The 22,499-nt window shown below is 45.0% G+C and overlaps 1 protein-coding gene across 1 annotated transcript in view; it reads left to right on the top strand.

Moving 5' to 3' along the window:
* Positions 1-2,620: 2,620 nt before the first annotated feature.
* LOC142153198 (E3 ubiquitin-protein ligase TRIM39-like) overlaps positions 2,621-22,499 on the top strand; it is a 42,999-nt gene continuing 23,120 nt past the window's right edge. Inside the window, exon 1 of the mRNA XM_075210559.1 lies at positions 2,621-3,969. Coding sequence (XP_075066660.1) covers positions 2,636-3,969 — 1,334 coding nt within the window. The 5' untranslated portion in view covers positions 2,621-2,635. The remainder of the gene's footprint in view (positions 3,970-22,499) is intronic.

The following is a 22,499-nucleotide window of genomic DNA, read 5'->3' as shown; positions in this document are numbered from 1 at the left end:
CGGGCGTAACGTCATCACGTCACGCCCGACATTCAGTGAAGAGGCGCGCACACAAGAAGGTAGAAGGCAGAAGACAGAAGAGAAAAGAGAAGAAAAGAAAATAAAGATGAAAGAAAGCAATACAGAGGTAAGTGAAAGAGGAGAAAAGCAGAGAGGCACAATTGGGTTGAAGAAAGGGGGGGCAAAGGCAGCATGGCACAGGGGGATGAAGAAAGGGGCAAAGGCAGCATGGCACAGGGGGATGAAGAAAGGGGGAGCAAAGGCAGCATGGCACACGGAGATGAAGAAAGGTTGGGGGCAAAGCCAGCATGGCACAGGGGGGTGAAGAAAGGTTGGGGGCAAAGGTAGCATGGCACAGGGGGGTGAAGAAAAGTGGGGGGCAAAGGTAGCATGGCACAGGGGGGTGAAGAAAGGGGGAGCAAAGGTAGCATGGCACAGGGGGATGAAGAAAGGGGGAGCAAAGGTAGCATGGAACAGGGGGATGAAGAAAGGGGGAGCAAAGGCAGCATGGCACAGAGGGATGAAGAAAGGGGGAGCAAAGGCAGCATGGCACAGGGGGATGAAGAAAGGGGGAGCAAAGGCAGCATGGCACAGAGGGATGAAGAAAGGGGGAGCAAAGGCAGCATGGCACAGGGGGATGAAGAAAGGGGGAGCAAAGGTAGCATGGAACAGGGGGATGAAGAAAGTGGGCAAAGGCAGCATGGCACAGGGGGGGTGAAGAAAGGGGGGGCAAAGGTAGCATGGCACAGGAGGGTGAAGAAAGGGGAGGGCAAAGGCAGCATGGCACGGGGATGAAGAAAGGGGCAAAGGCAGCATGGCACAGGGGGATGAAGAAAGGGGGGGGAAAGGTAGCATGGCACAGGGGGATGAAGAAAGGGGGGGCAAACGCAGCATGGCACAGGGGGATGAAGAAAGGGGGGGCAAAGGCAGCATGGCACAGGGGGATGAAGAAAGGGCGGGGGCAAACGCAGCATGACACGGGGATGAAGAAAGGGGGGGCAAAGGCAGCATGGCACAGGGGGATGAAGAAAGGGCGGGGGAAAACACAGCATGACACGTGGATGAAGAAAGGGGGGGCAAAGGCAGCATGGCACAGGGGGATGAAGAAGGGGGGGCAAACGCAGCATGACACAGGGGGATGAAGAAAGGGGGGGCAAAGGCAGCATGGCACAGGGGGATGAAGAAAGGGGCAAAGGCAGCATGGAGGGCGCAGTGCGATCATAAGGGGGCATAGCATGGTGATGATGAACAAAATGGGCCCCCCCAACATTCCAGGACCCAGACAAGCCGCAAAAAAGAAACCTGCGGCCACATGGGGTGAAAGTGAGAAGAACAGGTAGGAGAGAGCAGGAGAGTGTGTAAAATGTTGTGATTCTAGTGAGACAATGGCAATTTTTGGTCAGGGTTCTGCCCAATGTAAGGTACAGGCCAAGACTGTGAACTCTCTGTGTACACGCTGCATTCTTTCTGTACTACACTGTGGTGCTAGATGTCTTGAAAGTCAAGAGTGCTTGGACATATGTAACGCTCCGGTGAATTCAGGGCCTAGCGCTTTTCCCCATCAGCCATGCCCCAATGATGCAAATCTACGCCCCCAATTGTATGACCACACCCATTCCCAATTTTGCACCGTCGCAAAAGTTTTCAACGTGCACACCTGTAAGGGGGCCCCATGAAGTTGTTGTACCGGGGGCCCTGAATTCCTTTTGGCAGCCCTGAATATTAGTATACCAGTTTCAGTAAAACAGAACTGATTATTCCAGACAACTGTGTGTGTCTCAGATCAGTTCCCCAGTGCACACTGTATACCTGAACTCAGAAGGGATTTTACAGGTGGCAAAAGGTCTATTGCCATTAACAAAGACATGGAACACTGGCGTTAAGCTTTCTGGTTACACAGCCACAGCAATGTAACACTGTTTATCATGTTATTAGGTATTAAACAAATAAATTGCTGTGTCCCTTAGTATAACTGAGCCTATAGATATAGGGCCTCATTTAGGGCCAGACGCAAGTTCTTTTGTTCAGTGCAAAAAGCCCTTTTGGCCAAAGATTCATCTCAGTTTGCACCGTGACTGAGGCGGATCTCTCCGTTGTACCTCTCTGCGCTTAGAGAGGTGGAACAGGGGAGCTAGTGGGCAAGCCTAGCAATGGAAAGGCGTGTTCACACTCTTTACATGCTATTGTGAGTTGAAAGCAACTGCAAATAGGTCTCTAGGAGATGTATCTGTTGCGGGTGCTTCCAGCTGGTGCAAGAGACCTTGATGTATTAAAAAACAAAGTAAAAAATAATGAATTTTAAAAAAAAAGACGTGCACCCCCTCCCAAACAGCATAGCCAATCCTGGTGCTGTTCGGGGAGGGGGGAGAACAATTTTTTTTTTTAATTTAATTATCTGCTTTCAGAGCGCTGTGCATGATACACTTGTGCATGGATCTGAAGATCCGTACCACTCTAAATACTGTGTACATTGCGGGATGCAATTTACACTTATGATTTTAGTGTAAATTGTGTCCGACTCTAAATGAGGTCCATAATGTAAGTGACAAGCTCAGCCTCGCCCTGTGTGGAGAATGTGATCCCACTGGTTTCTGAGTGTCAGAGACACTTTCATTTCTCTCTTCTGCTGTCAGCGATGGCGTCTGCTGATCTGAGACAGGAGCTGGACTGTTCCATCTGCCTGAACATTTATACAGATCCTGTAACACTGAGATGTGGACACAACTTCTGCCGGGTCTGTATTGATCGTGTGCTGGATACACAGGAGGGGTCTGGAGTTTATACCTGTCCTGAATGCAGAGCAGAGTGTCAGGAGCGTCCTGCACTGCAGAGGAACATAACTCTGTGTAACATAGTGGGGAGTTTTCTGTCTACTCGGCCAGATCAGGAGGTGACTGGGATCTTCTGCACTTACTGTATTCACTTTCCTGTACCTGCTGCTAAATCCTGTCTGCATTGTGAAGCTTCTCTGTGTGATAATCACCTGAGAGTACACAGCAAGTCATCAGAACACGTCTTATCTGATCCCACCACTTCCCTGGGGAACAGGAAATGCTCCATCCATAAGAAGATCCTGGAGTATTACTGCACTGAGGACGCTGCCTGTATCTGTGTGTCCTGCACTGTGGCTGGAGAACATCGGGGACACAAGGTGGAGACACTGGATGAAGCCTCTGAGAACAAGAAGATGAAACTGAGAAATGTTCTGCAAAAAATGACCACAAAGAGAGAGGAGACTGAGCAAAGAGTCCAGAGACTGCAGGAGCGCAGGAGAGAAGATCAGGAAAAAGCAGCTGATGTAACAGAGAGAGTCACTGCCCTGTTTAGAGACATCAGGAAACAGCTGGAAGACCTAGAGAAGAGAGTCCTGAGTGAGATCTCCAGTCAGGAAGAGAGCGTTTCACTCTCAGTCTCTGATCTGATCCAGCAGCTGGAAATAAAGAAGGACGAGCTGTCCAAGAAGATGCGGCACATTGAGGAGCTGTGTAACATGTCTGATCCAGTGACTGTCTTACAGGAACCAGACACAGGTGACTTGTGTGATACTGAGGGCAGAAAGAGACATTATAACCAGGTCCATGGTGTAGGAGATCTGGATGTGGGTCTCATCTCAGGGAAATTACACACAGGATTATCTGATATAATAACAGGTATAAATATAGGGATCTATGTGCAGGAAGCTACCGACATATTACTGGATGTAAACACAGCTGGTTATAAGACACATATATCAGGTGACAGGAAAACTGTATCCTGGTCACTAAACCAGAATCATCCAGAAACACCAGAGAGATTTCAGGATTATCAGGTAATAAGCACCAGGAGATTTTCCTCAGGGCGACATTACTGGGAAGTGGATGTCAGTGACTCAGGGGACTGGAGGGTAGGGATGTGTTATCCCAGTATAGACAGGAGAGGAGATCAGTCAGACATTGGAGATAATAACAAGTCCTGGTGTTTGTATGGGTGGTATAATAATAATCAGTATTCAGTGATACATGACAGGAAAGTGATCCAGTTACCAGACAATATTCCCTATGATAGAGTGAGGATATATCTGGACTATGAGGCTGGACAGCTGTCCTTTTATGCTCTGTGTGACCCGATCAGACACTTACACACCGTCACTGCCACCTTCACTGAGCCCCTTCATGCTGCATTATGGGTAATGGGAGGTTGTATAACGATATCTGGGGGCATCAGGAAACGGAAGAAATGATAATAAGAAATCTGCCCAGAGACTGGTGACATCACAGGGAGGGGAATCTGATTGGTGGAACACTTATCCAATTGGAAGAAGCAGTGGCTTAGCCCCTCCTCCTGTGTAACCAGGTGACCAGTGTGTCTGGATTTGTTCCCTTGTTGGTGTGTTAGAAACTTTCATTATAAATATATAAATATACATGTATGTGGGCGTTCCCTAAGTCTGATTCACTGACAGCTTTGATTAGCTGAAGTAACTGTCTGTCAGTCAGTGTATACCCTATTACTGTAGTCAGTGCTACACTTGCTTCTATTGGCTGTAATGGATGTAGGGGGTGAATATATTATCTCTATATAGCTCCACCTCCTGGGAGGTCTAGTACAAGACTGTGTTTCTTACATAATACAAGGTGACTTGGACTACAACTCCCAGCATGCCTCATTGCTGAGTTGTATTAAGTTCATATTTGTCTGGCTCACCATGTATAACTATTATATTCTTACTATTATAATGTTGTTCGTTATACAATCTGCTCTCCTTCTACCACACTGTGTATTATTATTATCGTAGATTTGTAAGGCGCCATATTGCACCGCAGCGCTGTACAGTAGGGCAAACAGGGACATACATAAAACAGGGATGGCAAAATAAATGCAGACATGAAAACAAAGAGTAGGGAGGACCCTGCTCATTAGAGAGCTGACACTGTAAGTGGAAGAGGGCACAGGTGAAACAAGAGGAGCGAGTGTGGCTCAGAGAGGAGATAGGGACAGCTGTGAGGTGCATTAGTGTGAGTAGTGTTATCGGGAATAAGGTCACCTCTAATAAAGAGATGGGTTTTCCGAGAGCTTCCAAAGATTTGAAGGCTGTGGGAAAGTCTGATTGAGCGTGGTAGGGAATTCTGTGTATAACACCGTCACTTACCTCCAGGTACTTTTTAAGTGTAAGAGGAAAATTTAAAGTGGCAATGTTTGCCTTTACAAGTCATTGTCACTTTAAATTTCCATTGCAGAAATCGGAGCTTCATACATTTACCCCTTGGTCTGTATTCTAGGCTGGTGTTACAAAGAGGAAGCATTGTAGAGCAATGAGGGGATATAATGTACACTGTGCTGGATGGTGTCAGTATATACATGATACGTGTATATACACTTTACATTAACTAACATAAATTAATAAGTGCATAAACTTTCACTACCAATAGTCTCAATGTTTTTCAGTCTTCAGTCCAACAAGAGAACTAGAACATGTGACTGTGCTCCTACCTCACAACTGTCCTGATTTCAGTGGGACAGTCCCGAAGAGCGGTCCTTGGTAGGGGTGTGGCTTATAAACAAATGGGTGGCGGGGGGGGGGTGCCGCGAGTCGGGGGAGGGGCCGAATTTTTTATTTTTATTTTTTTTTCTTCAATTTTTTAAAAATTACTCCTGTCCCCCCCAGCTGTGCCCCCTGAGAGCCGCTAGGCCCTAGGCAGGTGCCTAGGTTGCCTAGCGGTAAATCCGGCCCTGCCCGTGACCGGGCGGAGGAACAACAACCACATGAAGGTCAGTGGATAGTGACAATAGGTCAATCTCGCAACAATTGTTCCTCAAAATGCCTGAAACCACCACAGATTTACATGCAACAATGGATCATATCAGAAACAAGACGATGACTCATTCATCTTGTGAGAGATTGATGCCATTATTACTTATATTGGAAATCATAGTGATGTTCCTCCTGCTCCTGTGGCATCTATTACCCCTCTTGCCCCTCTGGCATCTATTACCCCTCCTGCCCCTGGGCATCTATTACCCCTCCTGCCCCTGTGGCACCTATTACCCATCCTGCCCCTGGGAATCTATTACCCCTCCTGCCCCTGGGGCACCTATTACCCCTCCTGCCCCTTAGCATCTATTACCCCTCCTGCCCCTGGGGCATCTAATACCCCTTCTGCCCCTCTGGCATCTATTACCCCTCCTGCCCCTGGGCACCTCCTACTCGGGTGACCTGGAGGCAGCTATGATCAAGCAACAAAAGGAATATTGGGCCAAGGAGCAAATCTAAATGATTTTTGTGTGTCTCACTTGTGTTTGTGGGTGTCATTATTTTGCTGCTTGTACCACTAATTGTGCTGTGTTTTTTTAAAAAATAAAAATGGTTCCCTTGGTTATTTGTCCATTTATTGTAAGCGTTACATTTTAAACAAACACAAAAGGTACTTACATATAAAGTAACACGAAATCACATATGTCTTGAAGGCTGAATATTCTTGTGAATCTGGAGGACTAGGAATGACATCATCTTCCTCCTGACCAGCAACCGCGGCCTCTTCCACTCATGGAACCCCACTCTGGGTGGTAATATTGTGAGAAATTACTTTATGCATTGGGGTCCTGTTTGAATTTACACATTATAGACAAACCATACTTACAGCTAACAAAGCTTGGTCCATCCTAATATTTACACAAAACTAAATCAGTATAAAAAAGCATGAAATGTAATTTTTAAACATACAAAAAAAATAATAATGTATGCAACTAAGTATAAACTGGATCATATAGACAACACACTCCTGACATTTGATAACATAAAACCGCATTGCTAATGTAGGCAACTATGTCTCAACATTCTATACAGTTTACTGCAAAGCAAATGGTCAATTCATGTAGGGTCATTTCGTTTTTTCCACATAAAGTAAATTTTTAATAAGGGTCAGTAAGTATAAAACACCCCCACATACAGACGTATGCAATGCTTTAAAAATAAAATAAAATACTTTTTTGCTACAGAGACGCACATGTGAAAGTTTCACCTACTGCTTTTATCTAAGTAGTTAGCAGTTTTTTATTTTACAAAATGGCACGTGCCATGATCTTATAATCTTGTTTGCCAAGATAAGCGGTGTCAGGTGTGCAGGTGAATTGTCAATCATCTCATGAGATTGTGAGAGCGAATGCTGTGTCACTTTAAATGCATCATTTTCTCCCCGTCCAATAGGAATGACGTCATTTCTTCATGTAACCTGCTGGACAGGCAGCAATGAGGCAGGGCCGGTGCTAGGGTCCATGGCGCCCTAGGCATTTTGAAAAAATCGGCGCCCCCCCCCCCCCGCAAAAATTGGCGCCGCCCTCCCCCCCCCCCGCAAAAACGGCGCCCTCCTCCCTCCTCACCCCGTCTTTCCTTACCTCATTACCGCTGCCTCTCTGCTCCGTCTCCTCCCCTCCACTCACTGACACTAGTGAGTGGAGGGGAGGAGATCATACTTGCCAACTCTCCCGGAATGTCCGGGAGACTCCCGCATTTTGTGAGAGTCTCCCGGACTCCCGGGCGAGTGTGGCAATCTCCCGAATTCTGCCCACTTCACTAGGAAGTGCCCCACTTCCTAGTGAAGTGGGCAGAATTAGATCCCAAACGCCGCGATTCCCGGTGAATCGCGGCGTTTGGCCCCGCCCCCGCTGTCAAATGACGCAATTTGCGTCATGACGTCACAGGGGGCGGGGCCGAAATGACGCGATTTCGGCCACCCCGCCCCTTCACGCCCCCCTCCACTGGCTGGCTCCCGGAAGGGAGCTGAAGAAAGTAGGTAAGTATGGAGGAGATGGAGCAGAGAGGCGGCGGTGGTGAGCAATAGCCTCTTCCCCCCTCCCCCGTGCATCTGAATGCTGTGCGGCGGCCGTGACAGGTATGGTCAGCGGTCGCGGTCGCCGCACAGTTTTAAAGTAATTTTCATTCTGGAGGGTGCCCTCTAGGCGCCCTCCAGAGCCCAGCGCCCTAGGCAAGTGCCTAACCTTGCCTAATGGGAGCGCCGGGCCTGCAATGAGGGAATAGGTAAAAGGACTGTTTTATTCTTTTTTTTTTTTTTTTTTTCAATTTCTGTTTGTTTGTTTTTTGTCAGACCCGGGTCTGCCGGGTTCAGTGTGAACTCGGGTGACCAAGGATTTTGCCTGTCTGGGAGCCTGTCCCCCTGCAATATCCCGGGTTCATATACCCGGGATATTGCCGGGGTGGCAGTATGAAAGTGGTGTAATTCACTATTAATCCACGACGCTGCTGCAATATACTTTTGCTATTTGCTTTGATTAATGATTATTTTGGTTACTCCTGTTTTTTATTCAATAAATACTAGTAAACTCCTATTGTGCTGATCTATTAATATAATTATGGTGGGAACTACTCTTAGACACATTGGGAGTGTGTTTATTAGGACACACTCTCATGTTGATATTTAAAGTAATTTAGTTGTCTAAAGGACTAGAAGATAGGAAATATAGTAATGATCTTATATTTATACTGTTCATAGATATGAAGGATTAAAATATAATGATTGGCTTAGAGAAATAAAAGAGTAATTCACACCAAATGATATTACTAGATCTGCACCACAAACCCATAACGAAACGTATTTGGCACTACACAATGCACAACTCCGGACATAATTTATATATTCATTATTTATTATTCTTTGTTATTTTTTATCATATTTATTATTACTATTTTTTATTTTTTTTTACTTTTCATATATTTATTCTATATATTTCCCACATCACTTTCTAGTTCTTATTATTCTTTGTCCATTTATCACTCAAGCCCTTCTGTATTAACCTCATACTACTTTCCCCAGCCCAGCCAGCATCCCATTCCCCTGCCTCACATCTCCACACCTCCTCAACAAGCAGACAGACCCCAGGCTCTGGTGTGACACAACCACAGACATCTACCTGCAGGACACCAGTTACCACCCAGAGTGCCAACCTGTCCTGTATGTGAGAGGTATAAGTCTGGCTCCTGCTCTGAGAGGCATCTGGGAGGGTCAAGTCTGGGTTTGATAGTGCCCCAGGTGTAGCCCAGAACTGAGTGAGGTGATGCTGGTACCTGGAGGTGTGAGAGTTCTCTGGTGTGACCGCAGACAAGTGAGTGTGAGAATCCTATCATGCTAGAGTGTCAGCGCCTGTGTACCACTGACACCTGTAACCAAGTGATATGTGCGGAGAGCCTACCCGAAACTTCAATCCCAGAACTAAAATGTTTAAAATCAGTCTCAATTTCAGAACACATCTCTGTACAACACTGCGGCATACACTACGATACATGTGTCATTACATCAGTTACATAATAACAAGATGATGTCACTAACCATGTTTCTACCATATAACATATCATACACTCAAGCTCACATTTCCATCATTTATATCAATTGGGATCTATCTTGTGTCCAAAAAATCCTTTGCAATCTGTAAGACCATTATAAGTTAAACTTGATGTCACTGTACTGTATCCAATTAACCAATAATAAAGATATTAAACGTGTGTGTGTATATATTTATATACTGTATTTACACATATCCATAGCCCTGCTATACACATACAAAGGGGTATATTTACTAAACTGCGAATTTGAAAAAGTGGAGATGTTGCCTACAGCAACCAGTCAGATTCTAGCTGTCATTTTGTAGAATGTACTAAAAAAATGATAACTAGAATCTGATTGGTTGCAATAGGCAACATTTCCTTTTTTTTTTTAAACTCGCTGTTTAGTAAATATACCCCCATGTATCAAACCCCCATTTTACATTTTACAAGGGACCAGGAAAAATATATCATTATATGTTGACATTTATATACTGTATAATTGGCATCATCAAGCTGATCATCATTGTAAAGCAACAGGCATGGTGTATGGAACCAGTACAACCCATTAATCTAATCCATACCTGAACTGCACTTTTTAGCCATGTTGTTATCAGAAAGTATCAGTGATGAAACTGTAACATCTCCTTTGAAAATTACTTCAGGGGTTAAAGTCCACCTCCACAGGGAACACTCAGGAGTTGAGTGAATTAAGTTACCATTGTTATTTCTGTTTGCTCTCTATTGTCCACTAGTGAGCTCTACAGGAGCCGGACCCAGCAGGGGTCACCTGAGGGAAGACACCTGGGGAAGTAGGGGAGGGGGCTGGATAGTGTAAGAAACCCACCAATCGAGACCTTTTGCAAATTTCCTGGGTAGGCAGTTCCCAAGGTGGAATTAGGAGGTGATAAAAGAGGCTACGCTGGGAGCTGGACATGTATGTGACTGACTTGGACCAAGAGGTGATGCTCTGCCAGAGATGCGCTGTGGAACATATCTCAATGGAGTTATTTGAACTGATTTCTTCACTTGTTGGGCCTGCTATCATTAAGGGGGCCGTGTTGTATTTAATCCTGTTCTGCAGTGTAAATCAACCTTCTATTTTTCCTCTAATACTGTGTCTGAGTGATTTAGGAACCACGTATCTTCACAATCATCATCAGCAGCAGCTTTATTCATATAGCACCAGTAGATTCCGTAGCGCTTTAACAAACACACACATATATTATACCCCTTCACTTTATTATCATCAGGTTTAGCCTGTGTGTCAGCCATGCAGCAGATTGAGGGCCCATACACTGAGCAAGTACCCTCATCTTATCCACATAAATGCCCCAGCCATCCCTCTGTGTGTCCTTTTGGTTGATGTATCCATATTGACCTCCACTGTGTGTAGATTTCCATGTTTTACTGCCTTGTGTGTGTTATTCTGTGTATAAAGGTATTGTACACGCATAGTGATGTGTTCTACACATGTTTGAGATGTGAGCTTCTTGAGAAGACAGAATGGTGGGATCAGGATAGGGTTTTGCGCATGTGTTATGAGCCACGGCGATCCGCGGCTCTCCACTCCTGCTTGTGTCCCGGCTACCATGGCAACAGCTGGGATGTCACTTCCGGCTTCCAGGTCCTGGCCATCACCGTGGCCACGGCCAGGACGCTATCACTGACAGCACCGCATCCTGGTATTTGACACAGCCAGCCACAGGTGCAGATTAGATTAATTTGGTGTTTACAGCCTCAGATGGCTGATTAGATCTCCAGCACCTCCTCAATTGTGATTGGGCATTCTAGGTATTTAAGACAGGGAGGGTGTCACACTCCGCTCCCCGGGTATCTCCACCCGAGCCTCTAAACACTGACTATCACTTTATACCTCTCCTCTTAGTACAGGCTGTCAGCCACGGTTTGCACCTGTGATTACTTCACCTGTGTTTTAGTCAGTTCTGCCATTGGTCAGTCCTCCTTTATAAAGTCCCTCCTTTCACCTATTTATTGCTGGTTCTTCAAGTCTACACCTGGCCTGATTCAGATGCCTCTTCCGTGATCCACGTCCGCTATCTGCTCTGCCTGCACTGCTGACTACTGTTGTCTCGTTCCACATCCCTGTGGTAAGCTGTGGCTCATCGTTGCTGTATATCTGGACTCCGCTGATCTCTGCGCACCTGTTCCACTTACCCGTGGTAATCGCTATGATCAACACCCGCTATCTACTCTGCCTGCACCGCTGACTACTGCTGTCTCGTTCCACATCCCTGTGGTAAGCTGTGGCTCATCGTTGCTGTATATCTGGACTCCGCTGATCTCTGCTCACCTGTTCCACTTACCCGTGGTAATCGCTATGATCAACACCCGCTATCTACTCTGCCTGCACCGCTGATTACTGCTGTCTCGTTCCACATCCCTGTGGTAAGCTGTGGCTCATCGCTGCTGTGTATCTGGACTCCACTGATCTCTGCTCATCTTCAGTAAACTTCATTGAACTTTGTATTGTGTTCCACCCCTTAGTGGTACTTGCTGTGACTATGCTCATTATGTATTCTGCCTGCACTACTGAACTTTGCTGAAGGTTCCTACTCTCCGTACAGCCGTGACCCATCACTTGCAGTATACTCAATCTTCATTAAACTGTATTTATGCCCCACATTAAAGTGGTAATTCCTATTATCACCATTTGATGTCTGAACTATATATTTCTTATGCTGCTTAGATCTGTTCTCCATCTGTCTCACTGGGAACTTCCCTGGAGGGCCGCGATCTGCAGGGTGGAAGTCGCTGAAGCCCTGTGGGAATCCCTGGTGAATACCTTCCATCTTGTTAGACTCGGCGCCTCTAGGGAAGTCTAGCCAACACCACTTGAGACAGCAGGATCTCACTCATTCATTTGTGAGCAAACCTGACAAAGGGCTTAGTGTCCCTGCCGGTTATAGCGTTCACTACCTGTGTTGTTGCTGACCTGCTCATTGTCTCCTGACTTCTGATTGACCTCCTGTTGTGACCTTTGCCTGGAATTGGACTTTGCCTGTTTGCCTGTAGCCCTGACCTCTGCCTGAACATTGGAATTTGCTGTTTTGCTTGTTACCCAGATCTGTTGGCCTGTTTTCCTGACTACTCTGCCTGCTTCGGACCCCTGATTACGGCCTACCACTGACCACCAGCTCCATTATTCGAGGACATGCCCTCCTGTTCCAGCTGCGCTACGGCCGCCATAGATAAACCTTTACTACGCTGAGCTTATGTCTTGGGAACATCCAAGTACCTGTGAGCACACTCAGCTATACGGGAAAGGCTGCTAAAGGTGAAGACCTCATTACCTATTGTTCTAAAAGTTCAAACCCTGTCCCACATGGTTCAGGGATTATCGCATCGGCTTTCTACACAGGAAGAAGCCTCCAGGACTTCCCAAATCACTTTGGCATCTGCAGCAGAATCCAAATTATATTTGCCAGACTGGTTTTCTGGGGACAGAGCTTTGTTCAGGAATTTCAAGGAGCTGCAAGCTCTATTTCCGCCTGAGACCACAGTCTTCAGCACAGAAAAGCAAAGGGTCGGTATCATCATCTCCTTTCTCCAAGGTGATCATCAGTCATGGGTCTTTAGTCTTGCTCCAACGAGTTCAACGTTGCAGTCGGTGGATGCTTTCTTTAACGCCTGGGGTCTACTCTATGATGATCCAGATTGAGTGGCCACGGCTGAAGCTCATTTGAGGGCCTTGAAGCAAGGACGGCACTCTGCTGAGGAATACTGTGCTGAATTTAGGCGATAGACCGCAAATTTAATGATTCGGCCTTACGCAGCCAATTTCGCTTAGGGTTGTCGGAACAGATCAAAGATGCTCTTGTGCAGTATCCTTCTCTGACATCTCTGTAGACCCTCATGCAGCTCGCCATCAAAATCGACAGGAGGATCAAGGAGAGGAAGGCAGAAAAGTATGTACCATCGTTCTCATCTGCGTTTGTTCCCGCATCAATAGACACTGAAGAGCCTATGCAATTAGGAGCATACCATCTTTCTTCAGAGGAAAGAACAATAAGACTTACTTTGGGTCTTTGTTTGTACGGTGGCAACAAAGGTCACTTTCTTCGCTCCTGCCCTAATAAGCTGGCAAAAGACCTGATCTAGAGAATGTGGAAGAGATTTGGCTAGGCCTACAGTTTATTTCTTACAAAAATGCCTTATTTGTTCCTGCACATATTGATTTTGGAGCTCGTCCCTTTGCCATCTCGCTCCTTCCTAGATAGTGGTGCTGCAGGAAATTTTTGGGATATCTGCTGTCAAAGTCGTATAATTGGATGAAAGAAAGTATATTGATTAATATTGTTTTACCGTGTGATTGCATTCAGTACTCCACGTGTCCTGATGCAATTGCACAATAAATAACGCACGCATACACTTACACATTCACTTATATATAGTTCATATTTATTAAGGTTCCAATCCACATTTATTTATTAGTAAAATGTGTTAGATTGTTTATTTATGCATAGATAATACTGTAGTAAAGCTATTTATGGTTCAGGTGTTTTAAAAAAAAAAAGTTTTTTTGTGTGGGTCAGTTTGAACTGGTCATTCAGAGTCAAAACATGTGAACAATGGGGTGGGGGAAGTTTCCCCTCACCCTTTGTAAGGATCAAATGAACTGACCTATAACTTGCAAGGAACTGGAATATCATTAACCCTGGACCAATGAAGACCTCACTAAGTGTTATCTGTACACTATATACAAGCAATCTGGCTTTTCTTCTGTCTCTCTTTGATCCTGGCAACTGGTGAGAGCATGGCTGTATTCACTGAACCTGGATGAACTCTATATGGAAGATGTAATGTATTCAGTGCTTTTATACTTTCCTGCTTTATTGTAACATCTTAAATGTGAAGTAATGGCTTGCTGCAAATTCTGATATATTGCAATTAAATATATTTGTGCGTTGAAACCACAACAAGCGACAAAATTACTTTAATACTGCTTTGCCAAATCTCTTTGGATTCCTATAGTGGCAATCAACACCACAATCACAGTATGTGGCCTGGATGGAGGTCCTTATCCTGGGGGCAGAATTTCTTACAAGACCCCGCCATTACAACTACCGGTAGGGACTCTTCATTCTGAAATTAATTGCCCTTCCGTTCCACTAATTCTGGGGGATCCCTGGCTTCATCTACATAATCCAGTTATTAATTGGAGCCAAGGAGAGATTGTCCGCTGGAGTTCCAATTGCTCTCAAAATTGTCTGCTCCTGCCTCTTCGGTTACTGCAGCCCCATTTTGAACAGCTTCCTCTACATTATCGTGAATTTCAAGATGTGTTTTCCAAAAAGGCGGCTGACTCTCTACCTCCATACCGTGATTTTGATTGTGTTATTGATATAATTCCTGGATCAAAATTGCCTAAAGGAAGATTATATTCCCTTTCCGGTCCCCAAACCAAGGCGATGTAGGAATATGTGGAGGAGAATCTGCAGAAAGGTTTTATTAGACCTTCAAAATCCCCAGTGAGAGCTGGATGTTTCTTCGTGTCTAAAAAAGATGGTGGTCTGCGTTCTTGTATTGACTTTCAAGGATTAAACAAGATTTTCATAAAAAATATCTTCCTCTCCCACTTATCTCCGTGTTGTTCGATCAACTCAAGGGGGCTACTGTCTACACCAAGATCGATCTAGGTGGAACTTATAATCTCATCCGTATCAAGGAAGGCGATGAGTGGAAGACTGCATTCAACACTCAATCTTTCCATTATGAGTATTTGGTCAGGCCTTTCACCCTTTGTAATGCACCTGCTGTCTTCCAAGATCTAATCAACGAGGTTCTCCGTTATTTCCTAGGACAATTCGTTGTAGTGTACCTAGATGACATTCTGATTTATTCCCGCTCTTTGTCACAGCATCGTCTCCATGTTAAACAGGTCCTTCTCAGACTTAGAGGGCATCACCTATTTGCCAAGCTCGAGAAATGTGAGTTTGAAGTTCAGAAGGTGTCATTTCTTGGATATGTAATTTCTCCCGATGGATTCTCCATGGATCCTAGCAAAGTTCAGGCCACTCTGGAGTAGGTCCTATTAATCTAAAGGCCATCAAGAGGGTCTTGAGCTTTGCAAATTATTACCGGAGAAACATCCATGCTTTTTGTGATTTGGTGGCTCCCATTACAGCTCTCACTCGCAAAGGGGTGGATTCCAGCAGTTGGCCGCCAGAGGTCATCACCTCATTTGAAGCCCTCAAAAGGGTATTCATCACATCACTGCTCCTTTCCTAAGACATCCGAATCCAGATTTACCATTTATACTAGAGGTAGACTCTTCTGAGGTAGGTGCTGTCCTGTCTCAGAAGGACCCCTTTGATCATAGATTGCATCCATGTGCTTTCTTTTCACGCAAATTTTCTACTGCTGAAGTTAATTACGATGTAGGCACTCAAGAATTTCTGGCAATCAAATGGGCCTTTGAAGAGTGGCGTCACTGGCTAAAGCGAGCTGTTCACATGATCTCAGTCTTCACCGATCATAAAAACCTCTTGTACATTAAGGGGCATATTCAATTAGCTTTCCGGTTCGCGGTAACGCGTGTTACCGCGAATCCTGCGCACTATTGCCGTTAATACGGTACCGCATTAACGCGGATTTGCGTACACAACCCTATGGGCTGCGAACAAAAATCCACGTTATTGCGGTAACGTGAATTAAGTTTTGCGGCTGTTCCGGCGCGATCCCGCAGACCGGAAAGCTAATTGAATATGCCCCTAAAACTGCTAAGAGATTAAATCCTAGGCAATGACAAACCTAAAGCAATTTTTCACTTGCTTTAGGTTTGTCATTACCTATAGACCTGGATCCAAGAATATCAAGGCGGATGCTCTGTCTAGAAGTTTTGTCCCCGATCAATTACCTGCTGGTGAATCGCAGCTCATTATTCCTTCTTCCATTATCCATGCTGGTTTGACCCAGGACCTGGTCAATACCCTTCGTCAATTCAAGAAAATAGCTCCTTCGGAGACACCTGCAGGTCGCCTCTTTGTTCCAGTTCATCTGCGGAGAGCAGTTCTTTCCAAGGCCCACGAGAATAAGTCTGCCGGGCATCCAGATATCTCCAAGACTATTGAAATCCTTGCACGCTCAGTATGGTGGCCTTGTTCTTGGATGTTGAGAGTTTTTTCATTACTTGTGAAGATTGCGCAGAAAACAAGATATCCAGAAATTGTCCTTCAGGTCAGCTTATACCTTTGTCTACTCCTACGAAACCATGGACACATCTGTCAATGGATTTTATTGTGGATCTGCCATATTCTTCAGAACACCATATGGGTAGTAGTGGACCGTTTCAGTAAAATGTCCCATTTTGTTCCACTGACCAAGCTCCCCAGTGCTCAGAGTCTGACTGTGCTATTCGTACAGCATGTTTTCCGTCCTCATGGCCTACTTATCAATATTGTTTCTGACTGTGGCTCCCAATTTGTTGCCCAGTTCTGGAAGTCCTTCTGTAGCCTCGTTGGGATTAACATCAGTCTCTCATCAGCCTATCATCCTCAGTCCAATGGACAGACTGAAAGAGTTAACCAATCTTTGGAACAATCTCTACGTTTTTATACCACCGAGTTTCAAGACAATTGGTCATCTTTGCTCCCGTTGGCTGAGTTTGCATATAATAATTCGTGTCATTCCTCCACTCAAACCTCTCTATTTTTCTGCAATTTTGGTTTTCATCCAAGATCCAATTCCTTGTCCTTGCTCAACCCTACTGGCCTCCCGGAGATGAGTTCCATGGCTTCACATCTCAAGACTGTCTGGAAGAAAGATCACGCTGCCCTACTACGGGCCTCCTTCCAGTCTAAGAAATTAGCAGAAAAATTGTTTGTTTAAGGTGGGTCAAAAGGTCTGGCTCTCCACCCGCAATATCAAGCTCAAACAGCCCTGTAAAAAACTTGGCTCCAGATTTATTGGACCATTTCCTATTGTTAAACAGGTCAATCCTGTCGCCTTCAGGGTAAAGCTTCCTTATTCACTTAGGATTCCGAACTGTCACGGGCACTAGGAGTCTTTACCCAGGGATCACCAGGTGGTAGGCTTACCAGAGCAATGTAGATGGTAATCGGGTACTCTGGTAGCAGGGTGATCACGGAACAGGAAATGGTAGATGATGAGATGCTCAGGAAAGTCTATGACTAGCAGCACTGGTAATATGGAGGTAATAATACACGAGGAACTGTATGGACAAGGGCACGTGAAGGTAGTCAGTGGTCTGCGATAGCAAGTTGTACCACTGCTATAGTGAGGAGGAATGTCCAACAGAAACGAGGAGGTGATGAGAGTCAGCGGTCTGCGGATAGCAAGTTGTACCGCTGTCTGAGTGAAGGAATGGAATCCAAGTGGAGGTATCCGGGTAGTCAGTGGTCTGCGATAGCAAGTTGTACCACTGCTATGTGAGAGGATACTGGAACAGGTGATACAGGAAACAGGGATCAGTGGTCTGCCATCAGCAAGTTGTACCACTGAATATATATGTGAGGAGGTGCACGGGGAGAGACTGCAACACAGGATATACACGGGCACCTTAAACACGATCCACAGTAATATGCACAATATATATAAATGACTGAACAGGTCTGCAAATATAGAAAGTCTCTTGAAGTAATCCAGCACAAGATAACACAGTCAATGATGGCAATAGACTCAGCGGATAGCAGACTCCAGAGGAGAACCAACACAGTCCAGCAAGATATGCAATACACCAGCACAGTCAATGAGAAGTATGCATACCGTGGTTCAGAAGCAGGCAGTCAGATAGGAGTGCAGCGATACCTGAGCGGCAGGAGGCCGGCTGGATGAGAAGTCCCTGGATGGATGAGGCAGGGGTCTAGTAGGTGCAGCGCACAGGTAAGTAGACCAACAGGGACATGAATCCACAGGAATCAGTAACACGTGGAACTGGACTCACGGAGGGCCCAGGAGAATGGAGATGATCTAGCAGAGGAGTAGCTGATGAGATACGAATCCAATGCTGACAGGAGGGTAGAGACCAGCGGGACACGGGAAGGCGTGGAGAGCGGATCAGCAGTAGATGGACGATAGCGCTGACAGCAGCAGCAGGACTCTGCGGGCACACGGAGGTAACCAGTAGCAACCAACAGGTGCCAATAGCGATGGAACACGGGAGAGCAGAGTAGACCAGGAGCTGTTGACCACGGAGAGTAGAGGATGGCAATGATAGCAGCAGTCTCGAGGAAACACAGGAGAGATGAGATGAGACTGCAGTGCACAGCGGCAGCGGATAGGAATCAGCTAACAGTCACGATGATGAAACACAGACGAGTTGCAAGCTGGAGACTGTAGTGCACGGAGGCAGCGGATAGGAATCAGCTAACAGTCACGATGATGAAACACAGACGAGTTGCAAGCTGGAGACTGTAGTGCACGGAGGCAGCGGATAGGAATCAGCTAACAGTCACAATGATGAAACACAGACGAGTTGCAAGCTGGAGACTGTAGTGCACGGAGGCAGCGGATAGGAATCAGCTCACAGACTTGATGATGAACAGGTGAGTGGATGTGGAGAGAAGGCTGTAGTGCACGGAGGCAGCGGATAGGAATCAGCAAACAGTCACAATGATATATAATAGCGTTGAAGTGGTTTAGAAGACTGTAGTGCACGGAGGCAGCGGATAGGAATCAGCTAACAGTCACGATGATACAGTTGATGGTAGAAGTGGTATGGGAACCACAGTAGTAGAAGTGGTTTGGAAACCACAGAGATAGAAGTGGTTTGGAAACCACAGGAATCAGCAGCGCTGAATACACGAGGAACACAGGAACACCTTCAGAGACTCATGGGGAATGAGACTCCAAGATCAGGCAACGTGGTGTTGACCACAGGTGCTTAATATAGGGAGTGTTGCCTGATCTGCCAATTGAGTTAAAGGGACATACACTGAAGTATAGGAAAGGGCTGCGCATGCGCAGACCCTCAGGATGGAGGACGGCCACGGTTCCTAAATGTCCGGGAAGAAGCACTCACAGTCCGGTGAGTGACACGAACACTTTCCATTGTTCTCTTCTGAAGCCTGCTCTCTATGCCCGCAAGTCTAGGCTCTGCTACTTACGGAAATCTCAGGCTGTCAACTAAGAGGATTATCAGAAATTTGTGGTGGAAAAAATTCTTGACTCTCAAAAGGTCCAGGGGCAAATCCATTTCTTGATTCAGTGGAAAGACCATGGCCTGGAGGAACGATCTTGGGTTCCGTGAAGACGTTTACATGCCCACAAACTCATTAAGGAATTTTTCAAACAATTTGATAATAAACCAGGGTGTCGGGGTTCCTTAACCCCTCGTCAAGGAGGGGTACTGTTAGGAACCGCCGCAACTCACTTCTGCCTCCTACTAGCGTCCCAGCCATCTCCATGATGACTGGGACTGGCATCTGACCATTGTCATGGCAACGGTCGGACGCCGAGTTAACAGCTATCGCGCCTCGGAAATATAGAGCAGCCGGGTGCACGTGCTACAGCCTGTGGGCTAATTAAGCAGCCAGGGATTAATTAGTTGCTGCCTGAGGATGTTTACAGGTCAAAGCCCTGATTGACCAGTACCAGTATTTAAGGCAAGGAGGGCTTAGCCTTTCTGCCGGTTATAGCCTTTCAGTCCTGCACTGTTGCTGACCTGCTGTTTGAAGTTCTGTATAGCTGATCTACCATTGTGACCCTCTGCCTGTACCTTGGACCTTACCTGTTTGCCTGTGTCCCTGACCTTTTGGCTTGTACTCTGGACCTTGCTATCTGCCTGTGACCCTGACCTTTTGGCTTGTATTCTGTACCTCACTCTTCTACTTCGGGCCTCTGACCATCCGCTCCAGCCTGGCTAGCGCCCCTGATTTCACCTGCGCTTCGACCATCTTTGATGACCTTTTACTACTCTGAGCCTAAGACCTCGGGGCAACTGAGTTCCTGTGAGCATATAAAGCTCTATGGGAAAGGCGAATGCTAAAGGTGAAGATCTCTACCCTACCTGTTCTAAAAGCTCATCTACTTGGTCGTAGGCCATAACTGTAACAAAGGATTACAAAATACAAAAGGTTCATTGGTCGGAGAGTTTGCCCTCGTCACCCAATCACATTGGTTTTGATACTGCTGTCTAAGCACAGGGCTGATGTCACAGCTAGAGGGGACTGCTGTGTATGCTCCTCTTCTGGTTTGGTAACTTGCTGTGATCTACAATCAGCTATGTGTCATATTGCCTGGATTACATTCCACCTTCTCCCTCACATCAGGTATCACCTTGTGCAGTCTTTGTGGTATTATGTAGCTTTGTCAATCACCGCAATCTGCATTTTTGCAAATGTTTATCTGTTTATTTGTTTCCATACAAAAAACCCCAGAAATTATTTTACTCAACTGTGGTAGTGAATGATATCCCTATCCATCTCCTATGACATGCCCCTGGCTAACGTGAAGGAAAATAAGTGAAATAACACAGAGGACATATATAATACATTGTGGTGCTAGTGATACATATTTAATTTAGACCTTGGGCAGCAAAAGGGTTAATAAAGTTTGCATCATGTGATGAATGGAGAATGCAGTCACAATGTAAGGACTCAGCGATTAGTGACTTCAATGTAAATATAATGATGGAAAGGTGTTTACTTATATATGTATGAGATTTATGTTCTGGAAACCAGAAAAATAAATGTATTGCTGCTGTTTGATCTCGTCACATACAGAGAAGTGTCTCTTCCCTCCCTTGTTACTGTGAGGGATTGCAAAATAAAAATGATATATCCATATAAGTAATCATTATGTTATAGCTTTAAAAGAAAGTAACAGATATTTTACTCAGAATGAGAAAAGATAAAGATTGAAGTTTTGAAAAATGTTGCAAAAGATGTTCTCAGAGAATATGGACAAGCCAAGGACGCACAGCTGAATCTTTTATGAAAAGTAACATTTAGACTGGTGAGAAAATGCCTGAGAAGACAAAAATATAAGAAAGACTTGTTTAAAACTTACAAATTGCAGAATACACATAATGTATCAATAGCTTATTGTATTCATAATTTACTGTTTTCTAATTGGTTGTTGCGCTGTTATACCTCTAAAACTTCTAATTGGTTGTTACACTACTATACCCCTAAAAACTATTTTGTATAATTATATGATTTATTTCTGCAGTAAAGCAGTTTCAGTTTGGAAACCAGACACTTGTGTGGTCTCATTCTGTGCTCCGATCGATCGTTACTATAGATATTTGATAAATTGCTGACTGACTTATTCAATTACAGGTGGTTATTATGTTAACATAGGTAAAGAACCCCAACATTTCTACTAGGAGCTCCGCTAAACAATTTAATGCATTGGGCAGTGTGGGGAAATCTTAAACAGTGTTTCTGTGCATTATAGACAGGAAAGTCAAAGTATTCTGTATAATAGATCCCACCCCTGTGATTGCAAAGCTCCTGGCTTCCTAGTAGTGATTTTAATGTGGAGAATTATTTAGGTGGCGATCTACTGAAAATGATCATCAGACGGTTACATAGATATTGTACTTTCAAAATAGAGAAGATTTATTCAGTGGTGACAAAGAAAAATCTTATAAAACCATTTATTTCCACATCGCCAGTTGCCAGTAAGTGGTCTGTAAACATTACATATATTTTATTGGATTCTTTTGACAATCCAGATATCACACATTGATAAAGTTCATTGACCAGACACATAATCAATTGTTTATCCATAGAATGATCCGTTACCAACATACCCACCACACGCAGGGTGTAGCACTTGGTTTATACAGCAAGACGCCCCCTAACTCAGCTGCTCCCCAACTTCACTATAGAAACTAAAGCAGTACAGGAAACATACATCTCCCCTCTGATATAGATACAGGTAGTTGTTGGGAGTTTCTTCTCCCATAAATGTCTGTTTCTGATTGTTTAGATTGACCCAAATTAATAACATTTTAAGCCGATTTTAATCCAAAAAATTAATATGAGGTTACTCAAACTGTGTTCCCTAATAAACTCAAACACTTTCTTCTTCTACTTTCAATCCCTGGAGGTGATACACACTGTGTCAGACTTATTCAGCTGCCAAATAGCAGCTTCAGGGAAAAGCCAGAACCACCTTCATTAGAAGCAGAGATAAACAGAATGTAGTAAGTCTGTAATACAGATTATATGACTTTCATTATTAGAGAGACCTTGAT

This window comes from Mixophyes fleayi, chromosome 4 (assembly GCF_038048845.1).
Source record: "Mixophyes fleayi isolate aMixFle1 chromosome 4, aMixFle1.hap1, whole genome shotgun sequence".
Taxonomy (NCBI): domain Eukaryota; kingdom Metazoa; phylum Chordata; class Amphibia; order Anura; family Limnodynastidae; genus Mixophyes; species Mixophyes fleayi.
Note: the sequence above shows the minus strand (reverse complement) of the source record. Positions and strands in the feature narration are given on the sequence as shown.